This window comes from Homarus americanus, unplaced genomic scaffold (genome assembly GCF_018991925.1).
Source record: "Homarus americanus isolate GMGI-L3 unplaced genomic scaffold, GMGI_Hamer_2.0 scaffold18703, whole genome shotgun sequence".
NCBI classification, from domain to species: Eukaryota; Metazoa; Arthropoda; class Malacostraca; order Decapoda; family Nephropidae; genus Homarus; species Homarus americanus.
In genome coordinates, this window is record NW_024749779.1 from 298,801 (window position 1) to 315,167 (window position 16,367).

At 40.2% G+C, this 16,367-nt stretch overlaps 1 protein-coding gene across 5 annotated transcripts in view; it reads left to right on the forward strand.

The window, feature by feature from the left end:
- Window positions 1-3,094: 3,094 nt before the first annotated feature.
- Window positions 3,095-16,367, forward strand: part of LOC121853747 (calcitonin gene-related peptide type 1 receptor-like) — a gene marked incomplete at its 5' end in the record, with an annotated part of 30,414 nt that continues 17,141 nt past the window's right edge. For 4 of the 5 annotated variants that reach the window (XR_006086405.1, XM_042348088.1, XM_042348087.1 and 1 more), the window contains 7 exon segments: window positions 3,095-3,201; window positions 3,368-3,459; window positions 7,247-7,373; window positions 11,011-11,231; window positions 11,856-12,012; window positions 14,048-14,179; window positions 14,999-15,040. Coding sequence is in view for 4 of the 5 variants with exons in the window: in XM_042348088.1 (XP_042204022.1) it covers window positions 3,095-3,201; window positions 3,368-3,459; window positions 7,247-7,373; window positions 11,011-11,231; window positions 11,856-12,012; window positions 14,048-14,179; window positions 14,999-15,040 (878 nt within the window). 5 annotated transcript variants of the gene reach the window in all.

The window sequence follows — 16,367 nt, forward strand, 5'->3', positions numbered from 1 at the left end:
AGAAATCTATGTGGACGTTCAATGACTTGGCAAGAGACAGTCAATGCCCAGCAAGCAGCAGAGAGAACTCCACGAGTAGAGTCAGTGCTCTAGCAGCGGTAGAGAGAGAGAGAAGTACGATAGAACCAGTACCAAGACACCAGGTGTTCGCCTTTAAGCCGAGGTGGACAATCAACGCCGTCATGCTAACAACGGACTGGCCAAGCAAGAGCAAAGGTCAGAGAGGAAGACGCTGAGGCGTGTCCCTCCAGTGGTGCTCTGCTGTCCTTTCTCCCTATACCAACACACACACACACACACACACACACACACACACACACACACACACACACACACACACAAACCAACATTTCGGTTACAGTGAAGTGACGTCTTGATAATCACATTACAGCTGATGAATTTGGTTTGCTGTTTGTGGAATGTTTAGTTTACTTGCAAAAATTTATATATTTTTTTATGGACAATGAGGTCAGACGTAAACATACATCCTGATATCATTTATTTTCTAAAGTTTTCAAACGGAGAAAACCTAACCTCACCTAGATCAGCGTCAGGCCAAAAGAAGATAAGTCGTTCCATATAAATACAGGCTAAAGGAGCAGAAAGACAATTGCCCATGCTCATGCCAAATATTTGCTTGTAGAACTTCCCATTTGCTCTAAACACATTGTCAGTTACGCATAACTCTATCAATTTGAGGAAAGTATCATGTTCAATAGTTAAATCTAACAGTTGTAATTTATCTTTAAGAAATGAAAGTACTGTAGGTCTTTCACAGGTACTCTAGTGAACAGTGAATTTACATCAAAACTTATTAATTCACATGGTTCATTGTGTTTCTTGAGTTTATCAATTAAATCACTGCTATTGTGTATATGTGAATTAGATATTTGGCCTGTAAGAGGGGATAGCATCTTTACCAGCCACTTGGATAATTTGTAAGTAACAGAACCCACAGAACTCCTCTAACCTGTATTTATATGGAGTTTTTTTAGTCTAGATTACTACCCAATATAGTGGACTATATTCCTCCATGGTATAGATATGTAGATGATGTTCTTTGTCTTTGGCCTAGAAACAGTGACCCATTGGAATTTGTAGACAAGCTTAATGATATTGTCCCAAGTATCACATTCAAAATTGAAAGAGAAATAAATGGATCCCTTCCATTCCTTGATATGCTTATCATGAGAAATGACCAAAACTACAAATTTAAGGTATACAGAAAGCCCACACAGGTAGACAGTTTCATACACTTTTTATCGAATCACCTGGAGTCTACCAAAATGTCAGTTTTTCTGCTATGTTCTTAAGATGTCTGCGTATTTGTGACTCTGAATTTATTGACGATGAATTGAAACACATTCGTTCCATTGCACAGAAACTCGGGTACCCTTCTGTGTTTGTTGATCCACGTTTTCATTGTAGATCTACATGATATATATATATATATATATATATATATATATATATATATATATATATATATATATATATATATAGTGATTTACTTTATATATATATATATATATATATATATATATATATATATATATATATATATATATATATATATATTTATGCGTGTGTGTTTACTTTTTTTCTATTTCTTATTCATTCTCTTTCCCTCTCATCTTTTTTTTGTCTCTTTCTCTATCCCTTTCTCCTCTAGTCTATATCTGTTGTTCTCAAATACTGAATTCATAAAACCAGAGTAAAGTCATACACAGCCATACAGACACTATCCCTTAGTAAACATTTTATCAGGTTAAACCCAAGGCGGAGACCCACAACAAACACAGGATAAGCTTAGCCCTCTTTCCTTCCCCTTGGCAACTACGTGTATCCATTCGTTATTATCTCTCCTCCCTCCGGCTATCTGTAAGCCGGATGAGGTAGAAGAGAGAGAGGGTGTGAAGTGAGGTAGGAGGAAGAGACGAGGTTTCAAGAATGAATCTTTCTCCAGGTTAGACGTATGCACAAATTAGAAATATATAGAATTAACTCATCACAGGAATTAGGGTGTGTGTGTGTGTGTTTTGTATATGGTATTAATACTATAAAATCCCTTCACTGATCTACGTATAAAATCATGTGTCTGAATACGTGAAACTGATTAACGTCAAATTTTTACATGTTAAACGTGTCTTCCACCCAGTCATGTTTCCTTAAAAATTACCCAAACTCTCAAATCCAATAGTATTTCAACGATTACCTTTTCAATGTGTGAATTAATTATATCATAATCTTGAAAAACTGTGGGAGATTTTGTTTAATAAGTACTGAAAGTTATTTCCTAAATATTTAGTAAATATTATTATTATTATTATTATTATTATTATTATTATTATTATTATTATTATTATTATTATTATAATTATAATTATTAATATTATTATTATTATAATTATAATAATTATTATTATTATTATTATTATATAAATTTATACTGTATTCATTTATGTCTGCATAATCTCTAGTTTACAGTATGTCTACATATATATGTACCCAGAAACTTCTTTCCTCTATACATTTAATGTGTGGCAAAACCTGTTGTGACGAGTAGAGTCCTCTGGGTAAATATGCATTATGTACTGTACAGTGATATTTTACTACACATTTTACGTATTGTGTGAATAAAACAAAAAGGAAGCGAGTTGTACACAAATGAAAGACTATTTTTGCTTCGCTTTTCAAATTTTTCAAAAACATGTAAATTCGGATATGTTCTTAGGTTAATGATGCAAATTATATGTATGAGTTATAAATGCCTTGAGCTGAGGACGACGGCGAGGGAGAGAAAGTGTTATCATTCCTCTATTTTCTTAATGGTCTCGAGAACGTTGGATACAATCACTCAATGGGGAAGTTATCTATGACTCTACACAGGAATTATTATGTATTAACAAAGTGAACAATTGTAAAGCATAACATTTCGGTAAATTATAACTTCCATGTATGTACTAATTTTTACTTCACTCCTTGATAGCTACAGTATATATGTGTAATGTTCGGGTTTATCTTTGCCACCAGATAGCCGAGATAGATAGATAGATAGATAGATTCACGACGGTTTTCAACTTCTGTCTCACAGGTAGCGGCCACAAGGACTGTGACGAGAATGGCACGTGGTTCACTCATCCCGACACCAACAACTTCTGGTCCAACTACACAACCTGCATTGACGTCTCCAACCTCGAGGTACTGATCACCCGTCTCCTTGACTGTTGATAGAGAAGTAGATTAATTAATATTAGTGAATATCATGAACTGTAAAATGAATGTTAAAATTATATACACAAATACGCGTCTATCCAGCGTGTGTCTATAATGGTTTTTAAATTAACAATGATCACCTTCCTTACAGCTTCATCAGGGAGTCAACACTATCTACATCGCCGGGTATTCCATGTCCCTCGTTGCTCTTTGTATCTCCCTCTTCATCTTCTTCTTCTTCAAGTAAGTCATTCTTCCCCTACCTGAGTTGTATTTGCTAACACGTGACGAATATTGTAAAGTATTAGATATTAGAATATTCTCTTCAGTAATAACACGATTCCGGGATAATGCTGTTTGATGTACAGCCGAAATTACATTCTTTGTTTATTACAACTGATGGTCCACCATAATTTCACGTCAGTTCCCTTCATTGAGCGCCGTCGCCACCACCAAGCTCTGGAAGCTCAGGCGTTTTCCTTTCATTAATCTCTCTGGGATTTTGTTACTCGCTGTCTCTTTCTCTCTTCCTTACACTACATACAGCATATCGTCTTTTTCTTACGTTTGTCTCTGAGGTCTGTCTGTCTGTCTGTCTGTCTGTCTGTCTCTTTACAGAAACTTTTGCAATCATATCTTCCAGTTATAGACAAAAATGGTGATTTTCTGAGAAACAACTTGAGAGAAATAAATCAATATGGGCCTCCAAATATTTTAAAACAAGTCTAAGAAAAAAGCATTCTAACATCTGAAACTTAAGAAAATGAAAACAATAACAGTAACATTAGATAAAAAAAAAGCTAACATACAAATCCTTGAAAATCTGGGTTTATTCGAGAGTGAGAGCTACCCCCCCCCCCCTCCCCGCCCCCGCCCATTGTCGTTGTCGGGGAGGTGGTGGCGATGAGGAGGTTGTCGCCGCCCACCCGCTGTATCGGAGGCTGAAATTGGATGTTTTCAGGCGGGGAATTTGCTCTATTTTAGCGCAAAATTGTTGTTTAAAATCAAGTGAATGCAAGAGCTTAAAGGCAGTTGGTAGAGGTGAGGAAGTGGTAAGAGGAAGGAGGGAGAGAAAAAGTAGAGAAGATACTCATATATGTAAATAATAATAATAAACGGTTTATTGAAAAAGTTTGCAGCCCAAAGGTTGAAAATATACATTGGACAAAAATGACTTATTACATACAAAGACATGGGGTAGGTGGGTGGTTTAACAAAAGCTTTCATAACTGAAAGAAGAAGGAACATGAATTGAACATACAAGATATTATAGTATATAGTTGATGGTTCGGGCCTGGGCTGGCCATTGAAACATCAGGTGGTGTGTTGTTCACGTGGTGTAGTAACTCGTCCTCGGGTGTTGATATGAAGGAAGGGGAGGGGAGGGGAGGGGAGGAGCAGCTCACAAATAGGGTATAATGAACTATCTAGGAATGTTAAGAAAAATGTCAGGAAAGCAAAGAGAGAGACTATGAAATCAGAATAGCAAGAGAATCCAAGGCGAATCCGAAGGGATTTTTCCAGGTATAGGACAAAGGTCAAGGACAAAGTTGGGCCCTTAAAGTCAGGGAGGGGAGAAGTGATAAATGGCAGTGAAGAAATAAGCAAAGCATTGAACAGCTACTTCTTATCAGTTTTCACAGAAGAAATTCCCGAGGAAATTCCAGAGGTGGAACTGATATTTAGGGGAAAGGAAGAAGAGAAATTAAAGAATATCACTATCAGAAAAGAGGATGTTCTTAAGAGGATAAATAAACTAAAGAAGACAAAATCCCCAGGGCCGGATGAAAATTTCCCTCGAGTCTTGAAAGAGTATAGGGAACAGATTGCAGACCCCTAGTAAATTTATTAACAAAATCATTAGACACCGGAGTTGTGCCAGACTTGTGGAAACAGGCAAATGTAGTACCCATATTCAAAAAGGGAGACAGAGCATCAGCGTCAAATTACCAGCCGATCGGTTTGACGTCAGTAGTGGGGAAACTTCTTGAATCAATTATAGTGGATAGCATCCGATCGCATTTAGAGAAAAGCAAATTAATTTACGACTCTCAACATGGGTTTACAAAGGGAAAATCTTGTCTAACAAATCCGCTGACGTTTTTTAGGAAAGTCTTCGAGGTGGTAGATAATGACGAAAATTACGATGTTATTTACTTAGACTTTAGCAAAGCATTTGACAGAGTACCGCATCAGAGGTATCGAGGGGAAAGTTTTAAATTGGATAAAATCATGGCTCACCGATAGAACGCAGAGGGTCAGCGTAGATGGTGTTAAATCTGAGTGGGGCTGTGTAACGCGTGGGGTTCCCCAGGGGTCAGTCCTAGGCCCACTCTTGTTCATAATCTACATAAACGATCTAGATACTGGGATCAGCAGTGACATAAGCAAGTTTGCGGATGACACCAAAATAGGGCGGCAGATAAATTCATCACAGGATGCAAATGCACTTCAGGAGGATCTAAATAAACTGCAGGGGTGGTCTGAAAAATGACAAATGAAATCAACACCAGCAAGTGCAGCGTACTTAATATTGGAAGAACAAATACTGTCAATGTATACAGCCTTAACAACATCAACTTAGAGAAGTCGACTTGTGAAAGAGACTTAGGGGTACTTGTAAGTCCGGACCTACGGCCTAGAAAACAGTGTGTTAATGTTCGAAATAAGGCAAACAGAGTATTGGGTTTTATATCTAGAAGTGTAAGTAATAAGAGTGCAGAGGTCTTATTGCAACTATATCTTGCGCTAGTCAGGCCTCACCTCGATTATGCGGTTCCGTTCTGGTGCCCTTATTATAGAATGGATATCAATTCACTAGAGTCGGTGCAGCGAAGAATGACGAAAATGATTCCGGGACTTAGAAACCTTCCATATCAGGATAGGTTAAAGAAACTAAACTTGCATTCCCTAGAAAGACGAAGAGTGTGGGGAGATATGATAGAAGTATTTAAGTGGGTGAAAGAAATCAATAAAGGGGATATAGATAAAGTTCTTATAATATCCGAGCAGGATAGGACTCGGAGCAACTGATTTAAGTTGGATAAGTTTAGGTTTAGGAGGGAGATAGGAAGGAACTGGTTCACAAATAGGGTGGTGGACGAGTGGAACAAGCTTAGCAACTTTGTAGTAAGTGCGGGAACGCTGGAAAGTTTCAAAAGGAGGCTGGATGGATTCATGGATAATAGAGAGTGGTAGTAACTCTCGACAGGAGCTGCCATGCACAGGCCAACCGGCCTATTGCAGACTCCTTTTTTTCTTATGTTACGTGGTGCAGTAATTCGTCCTCGGGTGTTGATATGAAGGACCTCATGTGGTCATGGAGACATTGGGTGGTGTGGTGTTCACGTGGTGCAGTAACTCGTCCTCGGGTGTTGATATGAAGGACCTCACGTGGTCATGGAGACATCGGGTGATGTGGTGTTCACGTGGTGTAGTAACTCGTCTTCGGGTGTTGATATGAAGGACCACACGTGGTCATGGTTCACAGGGGTGCTTATCTCAGTGGTGGGTCACGGCTTTCACTGGTATTGTCTAGTGCTGAATTCACTGACTTAAACACTGTTCATCACTGTTCAACACTGATCCCACTTCTTTCCGAAACGAAATTATCACTTTTGATTATGTTGATATCCCGGTGGTGAGGATGGGTCGGGGAGAGGGAATTCAGGAATGGGCCGACATGCCCAAGGGGGGCCGCTGCTCAGCAAGAGCAGCGCCTGAATAGGTCTCGACCCTGCGGTGGTCAGGCATGTACTGTAGTGTGTGTGTGTGTATGTTACGCTTATACTTACACCTTTTCATATCTGTATGCATGCACATGTACACCTAATACATGTCATATGAAAAAATATTTATATAAAATACACTAATGTTCTCTATTCCCATGTAGTAAGTTAGCAATGGTGTCGCTGTGTCTACTGTATATAAAACATGAAAACCTAATAATCAAGAGTACCTGTGCCATACACCTGTACTTGTACTTGAAATTAGTTCAACAAAAAAATACTTGTATGTATTCTCATTACAGATCCCTGAAGTGCACTCGTGTGACCATTCATAAGAACCTGTTTGTAAGCTTCATTATCAACAACGCCATGTGGTTAGTTTGGTTCGAGTGTGTGGTTGGGAGGGTTGACGTCGTCTTCAGCAACACGGTGAGTCTCTATGTTTTCTAGGTCCTGAAGGTGGTGTGGGAGGAGCATGTTAGGGGCATGGTGGTGTTGGAGGAACTTGTCTGGGATCTGGTGGCATGTCAGGGGCCTGGTGGTGTAGAGGAACATGTCAGGGACATGGTGGTGTGGGGAACATGTCTGGGACCTGGTGATGTGGGGAACATGTCAGGGACATGGTGGTGTGGGGAACATGTCAGGGGCCTGGTGGTGTAGAGGAACATGTCTGGGGCCTGGTGGTGTGGGGAACATGTCTGGGAACATGTCCTGGTGGTGTGGGGAACATGTCAGGGGCCTGGGGGAACATGTCCTTGGTGGTGTGGGATGAAACATGTCAGGGACATGGTGTGGGGAACATGTCTGGGACCTGGTGGGGGGAACATGTCAGGGACATGGTGGTGTGGGGAACATCAGGGACATGGTGGGTGTGGGGAACATGTCAGGGACATGGTGGTGTGGGGAACATGTCAGGGCCTGGTGGGTGTGGGATGAACATGTGGGGGTGTGGGGAACATGTCAGGGACATGGTGGTGTGGGGAACATGTCAGGGGCTTGGTGTGGGATGAACATGTCAGGGCATGGTGGTGTGTGGGGAACATGTTGGGGGGTGTGGGGAAACATGTCAGGGGAGAACATGGCCTGGTGGTGGGAGAACATGTCAGGGGTGGTGTGGGGAACATGTCAGGGGCCTGGTCTGGTGGTGTGGGGAACATCAGGGGCCTGGTGGTGTAGGGGAACATGTCGGGGTGTGGGGAACATGTCAGGGACATGGTGTGGGGAACATGTCAGGGTGGTGTGGGGAACATGTCAGGGACATGGTGGTGTGGGATGAACATGTCAGGGACATGGTGGTGTGGGGAACATGTCTGGGACCTGGTGGTGTGTGGGGAACATGTCAGGGCCTGGTGGTGTGGGATGAACATGTCAGGGACCTGGTGGTGTGGGGAACATGTCAGGGACCTGGTGGTGGGGGTCAGGGGCCTGGTGGTGTGGGATGAACATGTCAGGGACATGGTGGTGTGGGGAACATGTCAGGGCCTGGTGGTGGGATGAACATGTCAGGGACAGGGAACATGTCAGGGGCCTGGTGGTGTGGGATGAACATGTCAGGGACCTGGTGGTGTGGGGAACATGTCAGGGGCCTGGTGGGATGGTCAGGGACATGGTGGTGGGGAACATGTTTGGGACCTGGTGATGTGGGGAACATGTCAGGGACATGGTGGTGTGGGGGAACATGTGGGGGAACATGTCATGTCTGGGACCTGGTGGTGGGGAACATGTCAGGGGCCTGGTGTGTGGGATGAACATGTCAGGGACCTGGTGGTGTGGGGAACATGTCAGGGGCCTGGTGGTGTGGGATGAACATGTCAGGGACATGGTGGTGTGGGGAACATGTTTGGGACCTGGTGATGTGGGGAACATGTCAGGGACATGGTGGTGTGGGGGAACATGTCAGGGGTCTGGTGATATGGGGTAACATGTGAACGGTCTCGTAGTACCCAAGACAATGTCCAACATACATAGTTACCAAGAAGTCAGTCTTCCAATTTGAGAATCATACACCAGTTCATGCCATACACCAGGTCAGGTCCAGCTCACTTAAAAGCTTAGATAATGCAAACAGTCACAACACATCCTTATAGGGGACGAGACCTAGGAAGAGCGGTCGCCATCTCCCGAGATTAGACCTAACCTAATCTAACCTAACTAATATTAGCCTAACCCTACCTTACGGAGTTAGTGTTCAAGAACATTCGTAAGTGAGTGTGACTGTACTGTAGATTCATTTCTTATTCAGTCAGTATAAACATCGACAACACCATATAACTAGAGCTATCACTAGTCTGTACTCACCCCTGAAGATGTGAATTACACGAAAGCGCTTGGGAACTTCGTGTTTTCTTCTTTCCTTGTGGTTATCAGCATATACCTAGATCACGCGCACCTACAGTGATTTACTTGCATATATATATATATATATATATATATATATATATATATATATATATATATATATATATATATATATATATATATATATATATCCACGACAGAATATGTTATAGCCTGTTAACTATAGTTTCTGTCGAAGTTAACTAGGCTGGTACATTTATATTATATTGGGTTAGAGTAGCAAAACCCAATTGTCTGTTTCTTCTTTTATTGAGGAACTGCTGTTGATACAATTCCAGAGTGTAAATCAACCGTAACTCAATCACTGTAGCTATGAGTGTTAAGAGAAGGACTGGGGCCCGCTTTAGGTGGCCAGAAAGGCAGGGGAGTAATGCCTTTACTCAGCATAATTTGACGCGGTTTCCCATGGGCACGCCTTATCACGTGCTCTAAACATGTCACCTCATATCCAGTGGAAAGTTACAGGGGATGAATCAGTATATAAATCAAATGTATTTAACCCATTTATATAATCTTTCTGTTGATGAAACAGGGGCTATTACAAATAACTCAACTTTAAAACCTGGTCATATACAATTCCAGCTGTACCATCTTTGTTTGAGAGGTTGTACATTATCACAGAGGAACACAGCTTTTGATATTTTTCTTTTCTAGTAACAACACTGTTCTGGAATGAGGTGTGGCGGCCGAGCTTACACAGTACTCGCCTCCGAGTCCACTAAGCAGTACAGTATATGGGCTCCGAACAATACATCTGAAGAAGTGAAAGTGGTCGAGTACAGTGCCGGCCACGCTGCCTCTTTGCGTATAGTGAAGGTTTAGGATTCAGTGCTGTATGATTATGGCACCCACTTTGACTCTTCAGTGCTCTTAGGGAAGGTGTACACTAATACAGAGTAGCCCAGCTTTAAGGCTGTACTCGCCGCCTCAACTATATACTTACGATATTCTAGACCCAACTTTAAGACTTTCTTTCCGCCACCCCAACAACTGACGCCGTCGATAATATCGAGCCTTGTGGGCGTGATCACAGAGGATCACGGGTCGGGTAGTGGGCAGCATCGCATTACCACGATGAAAACTGTCCACCAATAAAAGACTCGATTCCCCTTTGTTTTTCGCCTCCATTGTGCAAGGAGGAACTAATGACACTGCCTTATCCAGACATATAATACAAAAATAAGGCGTTGAGTGATTCCTTTCCCAATTTTTCTAATTTTGTGCTGCTTGGGTAAACATTTTCTAATTCATTTGTTGAATATTACAAAATGTCGGTATTTTTCATCTAATTTCTTTTTGTTAATATGTATGGTGTTTGGTGGTGTGACGCAAACCTTAATCTTTATTTGGACTTAAACTTGTTATGGTACTGCTCTTACCAACCGCTTAAAGAATAGTTTTGGTAATGACCATCACACAGTGTTATGGTCACCATATTGTGTTATGGTCACCACACGGTGTTTTGGTCAACACACAATAGTATATATATATATATATATATATATATATATATATATATATATATATATATATATATATATATATATATATATATATATATATATATATATATATATATCAGCGCATGCCAAGAGAGAACTGTCCAGTTCGCAGGGAACATAATATTTTTATGGGTATGAACATACCAGAGTCAACCTCATCAGTAGCAATGTTTTGAACCTTACTTATAACATATGGCATCCCGCAGGTTGGGTGTCAGGTGCTGCACGTTTTCCTCCACTATTTCCTAGTCTCCAACTATTTCTGGATGTTCTGCGAGGGCCTCTACCTGCACACCCTGCTCGTCGTTGCCTTCGTCGCCGAGGACAGGATTATGAAGTGGTTCTACATGCTGGGCTGGGGTGCCCCGGCCGTCTTCACCATTATCTACGGAGCATGTAGAGGCACCGACGATGAACAGAGTGTTTAGTAAGTTTGGAACTTTGTAAAGGAATTCCTCAGTTATGCCGGTGGGTCATGGACTGGAAGACGAATGTGTTGGTGGTGGGACTAGTAGCTGTAGATGTTTAGAGTGTGTGCGCTCGAGTGCAGTAAATGTAGTTTTTGATGTGGTTATATGTGTGAGGGAGCTGCAAAGGTTAAATAAATGGTGTGGTTGATGGTATTTGGTGATGAATGACGGGTTTTTGTTTGGTAAGAATTCGTTGCAGATGTGAATGCGGATAGAAAGAATCACCCATGTTTACTTACCTAATATCTCTCCTCTCTTGTAATCCCGTGTACTCTCAATCTCATCCTAAGTTAGATGTCTCTCGGGTCCAATGTCTCGAATTAGCTCCCTCTTAATTCTCACACCTGATATTTTTCAGACAAGCCTCTCTTATCTCAAACTAGAGGCCGTTTACATCTGTTAATACATAATAGATACCATAGTGGATATCTTGCAGACCCTGTGTTCCATGCTAAACGCCTCAAATCTCATAAGATGCCTCTCATATCCTCGTGTCTTAAGTCAATGCCTCTTATACGTCCAAATACAGATGGTTTTCGTAATACTCCGAACACCTCTAATGCTACTACCTCTGATTCCAGCTGTTGGATGGAAGACGGGAACTACAACTACATCCTGAACGTACCTGTGGTGTTGTCTATGCTCCTCAATCTCTTCTTCCTCGTCAACATCGTCAGGGTTCTCGTCACCAAACTGCGAGCCGTCAACACCGCCCCTGATACGCACTCCACCCGCAAGGTGAGTCTTTCCATATTTACTGCCCCCATTGTTAATGTTCCTACGCCCACTGTACCTTCTGTTAGTGTTCCTACGCCTACTGCGCCCATTACACTAGGCATGTTAGTGGCCTTACATCAAATCCATTCACAAGATGGAAGTACCAACAACGCCAAACCCTATTCTTTCAATAGGGTCAACATTCCTCTAAGATAGCCAGTCCACCCAAAGGATAAGTGTTTCTCCACACAGTACACCACAAGAAGGGTGCCCCCCCCCCTTATCCATTAGTTAGGTCAACAACTGACACCTGCGATATTTGAAAGACAGATAAGGTGGGCACAGCGTTTCTCAAGAGGGTAGATCATTTCTTATTCAGGTAAAACGTGGGAAATTAAATTATTACCTCCTCTAAGGTGAGGCGACAGCCGTGACAAATAATGACATTTAAACTCATAATGAGACGTAGGTGTCAAACTAGAATTATAGATTGTAATTTTAAAGCATAAAGATGTTCATCATTCAGTGTTTTTGGAAGTTTGGTTCGAGCAAATTGTGTTTATCTATTTCTCTGTTTGATTATAAATTAAATCCTCCTTCTTTTACTCTATATAAAATAAAAATTCGACAGAAATAGAAAGATAAAGAAACACAAAAAGGTGATGAAAGAGAAACAGAGTTAGAGAGACCAACAGAGAAACAGATTCTGGTAAACATAAACAGTAAAGAGAAGACTCAACAAGATGTGGCGAACAGTAGACAAGCGGAGACAATGAAGATGTTCCCCGGGGGCGACACGACCCTCCCACAAACCAAATTACTCAAGACTACCCAATACCTATAATGAGGGAGAAGGAGGAAGAAGAAAACGCTATAATGGAGGAGGAGGAGGAGGAGGAGGAGGAGGAGGAATAAGAAGAATCAAACACTATGAATGGAGGGGGGGGGGAAGAGCTGTAGTAAGATGTTTAGGCTGGAGAGGCAGAGAAGGAAGATGGGGGGAAGGAGGAGGAGAGGGAAGAAGATGCTATGAAGGATGAGTAGGGGGAAGATGTTTAAGGAATGGAGGAAGAAGATGCTGGGGAGGACGAGAAGACGATGGGAAGGGGATGGAGGAAAACGAAAAAAAAAGAACTTAGGAAACAGGAAGATGAGGTGGAGAAGGAGGATGCAGGTGTTGACAAAGAGAGGGAACAGGAGGATGGCAATGTAGAAGGGAGAAGGGAGATGAATAAGGTGTTGGAGTAAAGGAGGGGAAAGACAGCGAAGATACCAAGAATGAGGGAAAGGAGAAGGAGAAGGCGGAAGTTGAAAAATAGTAAATTAAAGAGGAAGAAGAAGAAAGGGAAGGAAATGGTGAGGAACATGAGGATAGGAATTGAAGGAGAAGAAAAGGAAGAGGGGGAGGGGAAATAAAAGGAGGAGGACACTGAAGTCGGAAATGACTAACACGAAAGGAAGTGGATGAGGAGGAACACAATGGAGAAGGGAGGAGGTAAAAGCGACGAATTAGAAAGAGGAAGACGCTGGAAAGAAATTTGAGAAGATTGAGGAAGTGGAAATGAAGAAGGAAGCTAAAAAAAATGAGGAGGAAGAGAGAAGAGGAGGTGGATTTCGTTTATGAACTTCAATTGGCAAGATTGGAGTACAATTTTGTTTAATCTTAGTAGTTTAGTTATGTCTCAACACTAAGGATGCCGCCAATGTTTCTATCCACTCAAGACAGGTTCATATACACACACATAGGAAATAAAGTATTTATGGAGCAGTTACAAGATCAATAATATTGTAAGTCAGGAGGGAGGTGTGATGTCTGCTACTGTTGCATTCAGGAAAATCATGTTCAGGAGTATATTTCAAAGAGATATCACAAAAGCTTGCATGTATTCTGACTGTTCCGGTATGATAATAGCTTCACCAACTTGCTAGATGTGCATGTATCCTCGCCTCATGATCATGACCATAATTATATAATGCAATATAATTCTGCTGTTGAGTTGGCCATATCGGTCCCTTTCGAGATGAGAAAGCTCACTTAGTTCTCAATGACTTACAGGCGGTCCGCGCGACACTTATCCTCATTCCGCTGCTGGGCCTTCACTACATCCTCATCCCCTTCAGGCCCCCCAAGGGTTCACCAGCCGAGGGCTTCTACCTCGTCGTCTCCGCCATCGCCGCCTCCCTCCAGGTGAGACAAGACATTCAGTTTGTAGAGTAAATTACCCTGAAACTAAGGTCATGTGAATGTCTATTTTGAATTGGTTTATTGGCTCACTGACGTAGTTATTCACTATTCATTACAGTTTTCAGCACATATTTTATTATGGTGATCTGAAGGTAACTGTAATAGCCTTTCATGTGTGTATGCGTGCGCGCTGGCATGTTTGTGTGTGTGTGTATGTGTGTGTTACAACACAATCAGGTGATATAAATGTATTGAAGAAAACCACTCTTCTTGGAGCCTTGTTTATTTAAGGTCCATTACATGTCTCAGTTAGTTTGTAGCAGCTGTGTGGTGAGAAGGGTGAGTGATTTACCGAAACATGTATGCAGACGAGTATTTTTTTCTTCAGTACATTTATATCATCTGAGTGTGTTTTAACACACACACACACACATATCCATATATATATATTTAATGTAGATCAACAATGGAAACGGGAAAAAGATACATCTTGATAAAAAACCACACGGGAAAAGGAAAACATTGGAGCACCAGTGTTTCCCTTTACGTGTGTTTTTTATAAAAAATATATATATATATATATATATATATATATATATATATATATATACATATATATATATATATATATATATATATATATATATATATATATATATATATATATATATATATATATATATATATATATATATATACTGTATACAGGTATATATATACATATACAGTGTATATATATATACATATATGTATATATATGCCAAATATCTACGTGGATACAGACACAGGGATCAGATCTCAACCCTTCTCGATCTCCTTCAGGGTCTGGGTGTTTCGCTGCTCTTCTGCTTCTTCAATGGAGAGGTAAAGTGGTTCCTGAAGAATGTCACCCTCCGTGTACAGCATCCCCAGCCTTCGTAGTCACACTCACCTGCTTGCTTGCGCTTGCAACTTAATTCTTCTTGCTCGTCAAATTTTGGTTTTGGCCCCGCCTGCGTTGTTTGTGTGCATATTGACTCAATAATCCTTCCAGAGAATGTTGTTCGACAGTCATTCTCGTGAAGGAAAAATGTTTTGCTATTCGTGTTTATATATTGTTGTCCGATTCAGACTTTATAATATTGGAATTACACATAATTAATATGTTCTTATAACTACTACTAACTGAAAGGCAAGATAGCTTGAAGTAGATTTCCTTCTGAAAGTAATTAACCCTTCACTTGTACTGTAGTACAGTAGTATTAATTGTTTACTATATCCTTACTAAATTTTTATTGCTATTATTAAAAAATATATTAGTATAATTATTTCATAATTCTTACAATATTCATACACTTAAAAATAATTTTTGGTTTAATATAATTTGGTCATATTTTAAATTGAATTGAAAAGCTACCTCTTTATAAGCCTCTTTCTATCATTAACTTTATAAATTTACACAACTTGCCTCACCCTCACCTTCAAAGCTTTTGGTGGCCTCCCTCGACAAACAGTACACAAGTTAATCTCCTTTAAAACACCGAATCTTAATAACACGAAGTAAAATATTCCATATACTTTCACATACACACACACACACACACACACACATATATATATATATATATATATATATATATATATATATATATATATATATATATATATATATATATATATATATATATATATATATATATATATATATATATATATATATATATATATATATATATATATATATATATATATTAGGGTGTGACCGTTGCCCTCCAAAAATAAAAAAATGGTCCTACAATGCTGTTCAAAGTTTTAGTGTTGTGTATTTATCTAGGAAACACCCCTGTAAATTTTCTTGGAGATCGGTGCATGTTTGAGCTAGCACCGTCGGCTTTACAAAATAACAAGGAATATTATTATCTAATGAACAAATTTAGTGGAATTTCTTTTATTAGACTTATAAGATATACTAACACCAAGCAAATGATCGATCATATCAATCTTAATACCCCTAAAACAATATTATAGATTAGTACGAAATACAATAATCCCAATAATTGCAGTTCTGGGTTCAAGACCCATTTCTCTCAACTGACGTACAATGAAAAAAAGAAATACTACTACTACTACCCTGCAATGCCTGGAGTGTTTGAGGAGCGCCAGCAGGAGATGGCTGACTTCTTCCGTTAATCTCTAGCCCAACCATTTACAC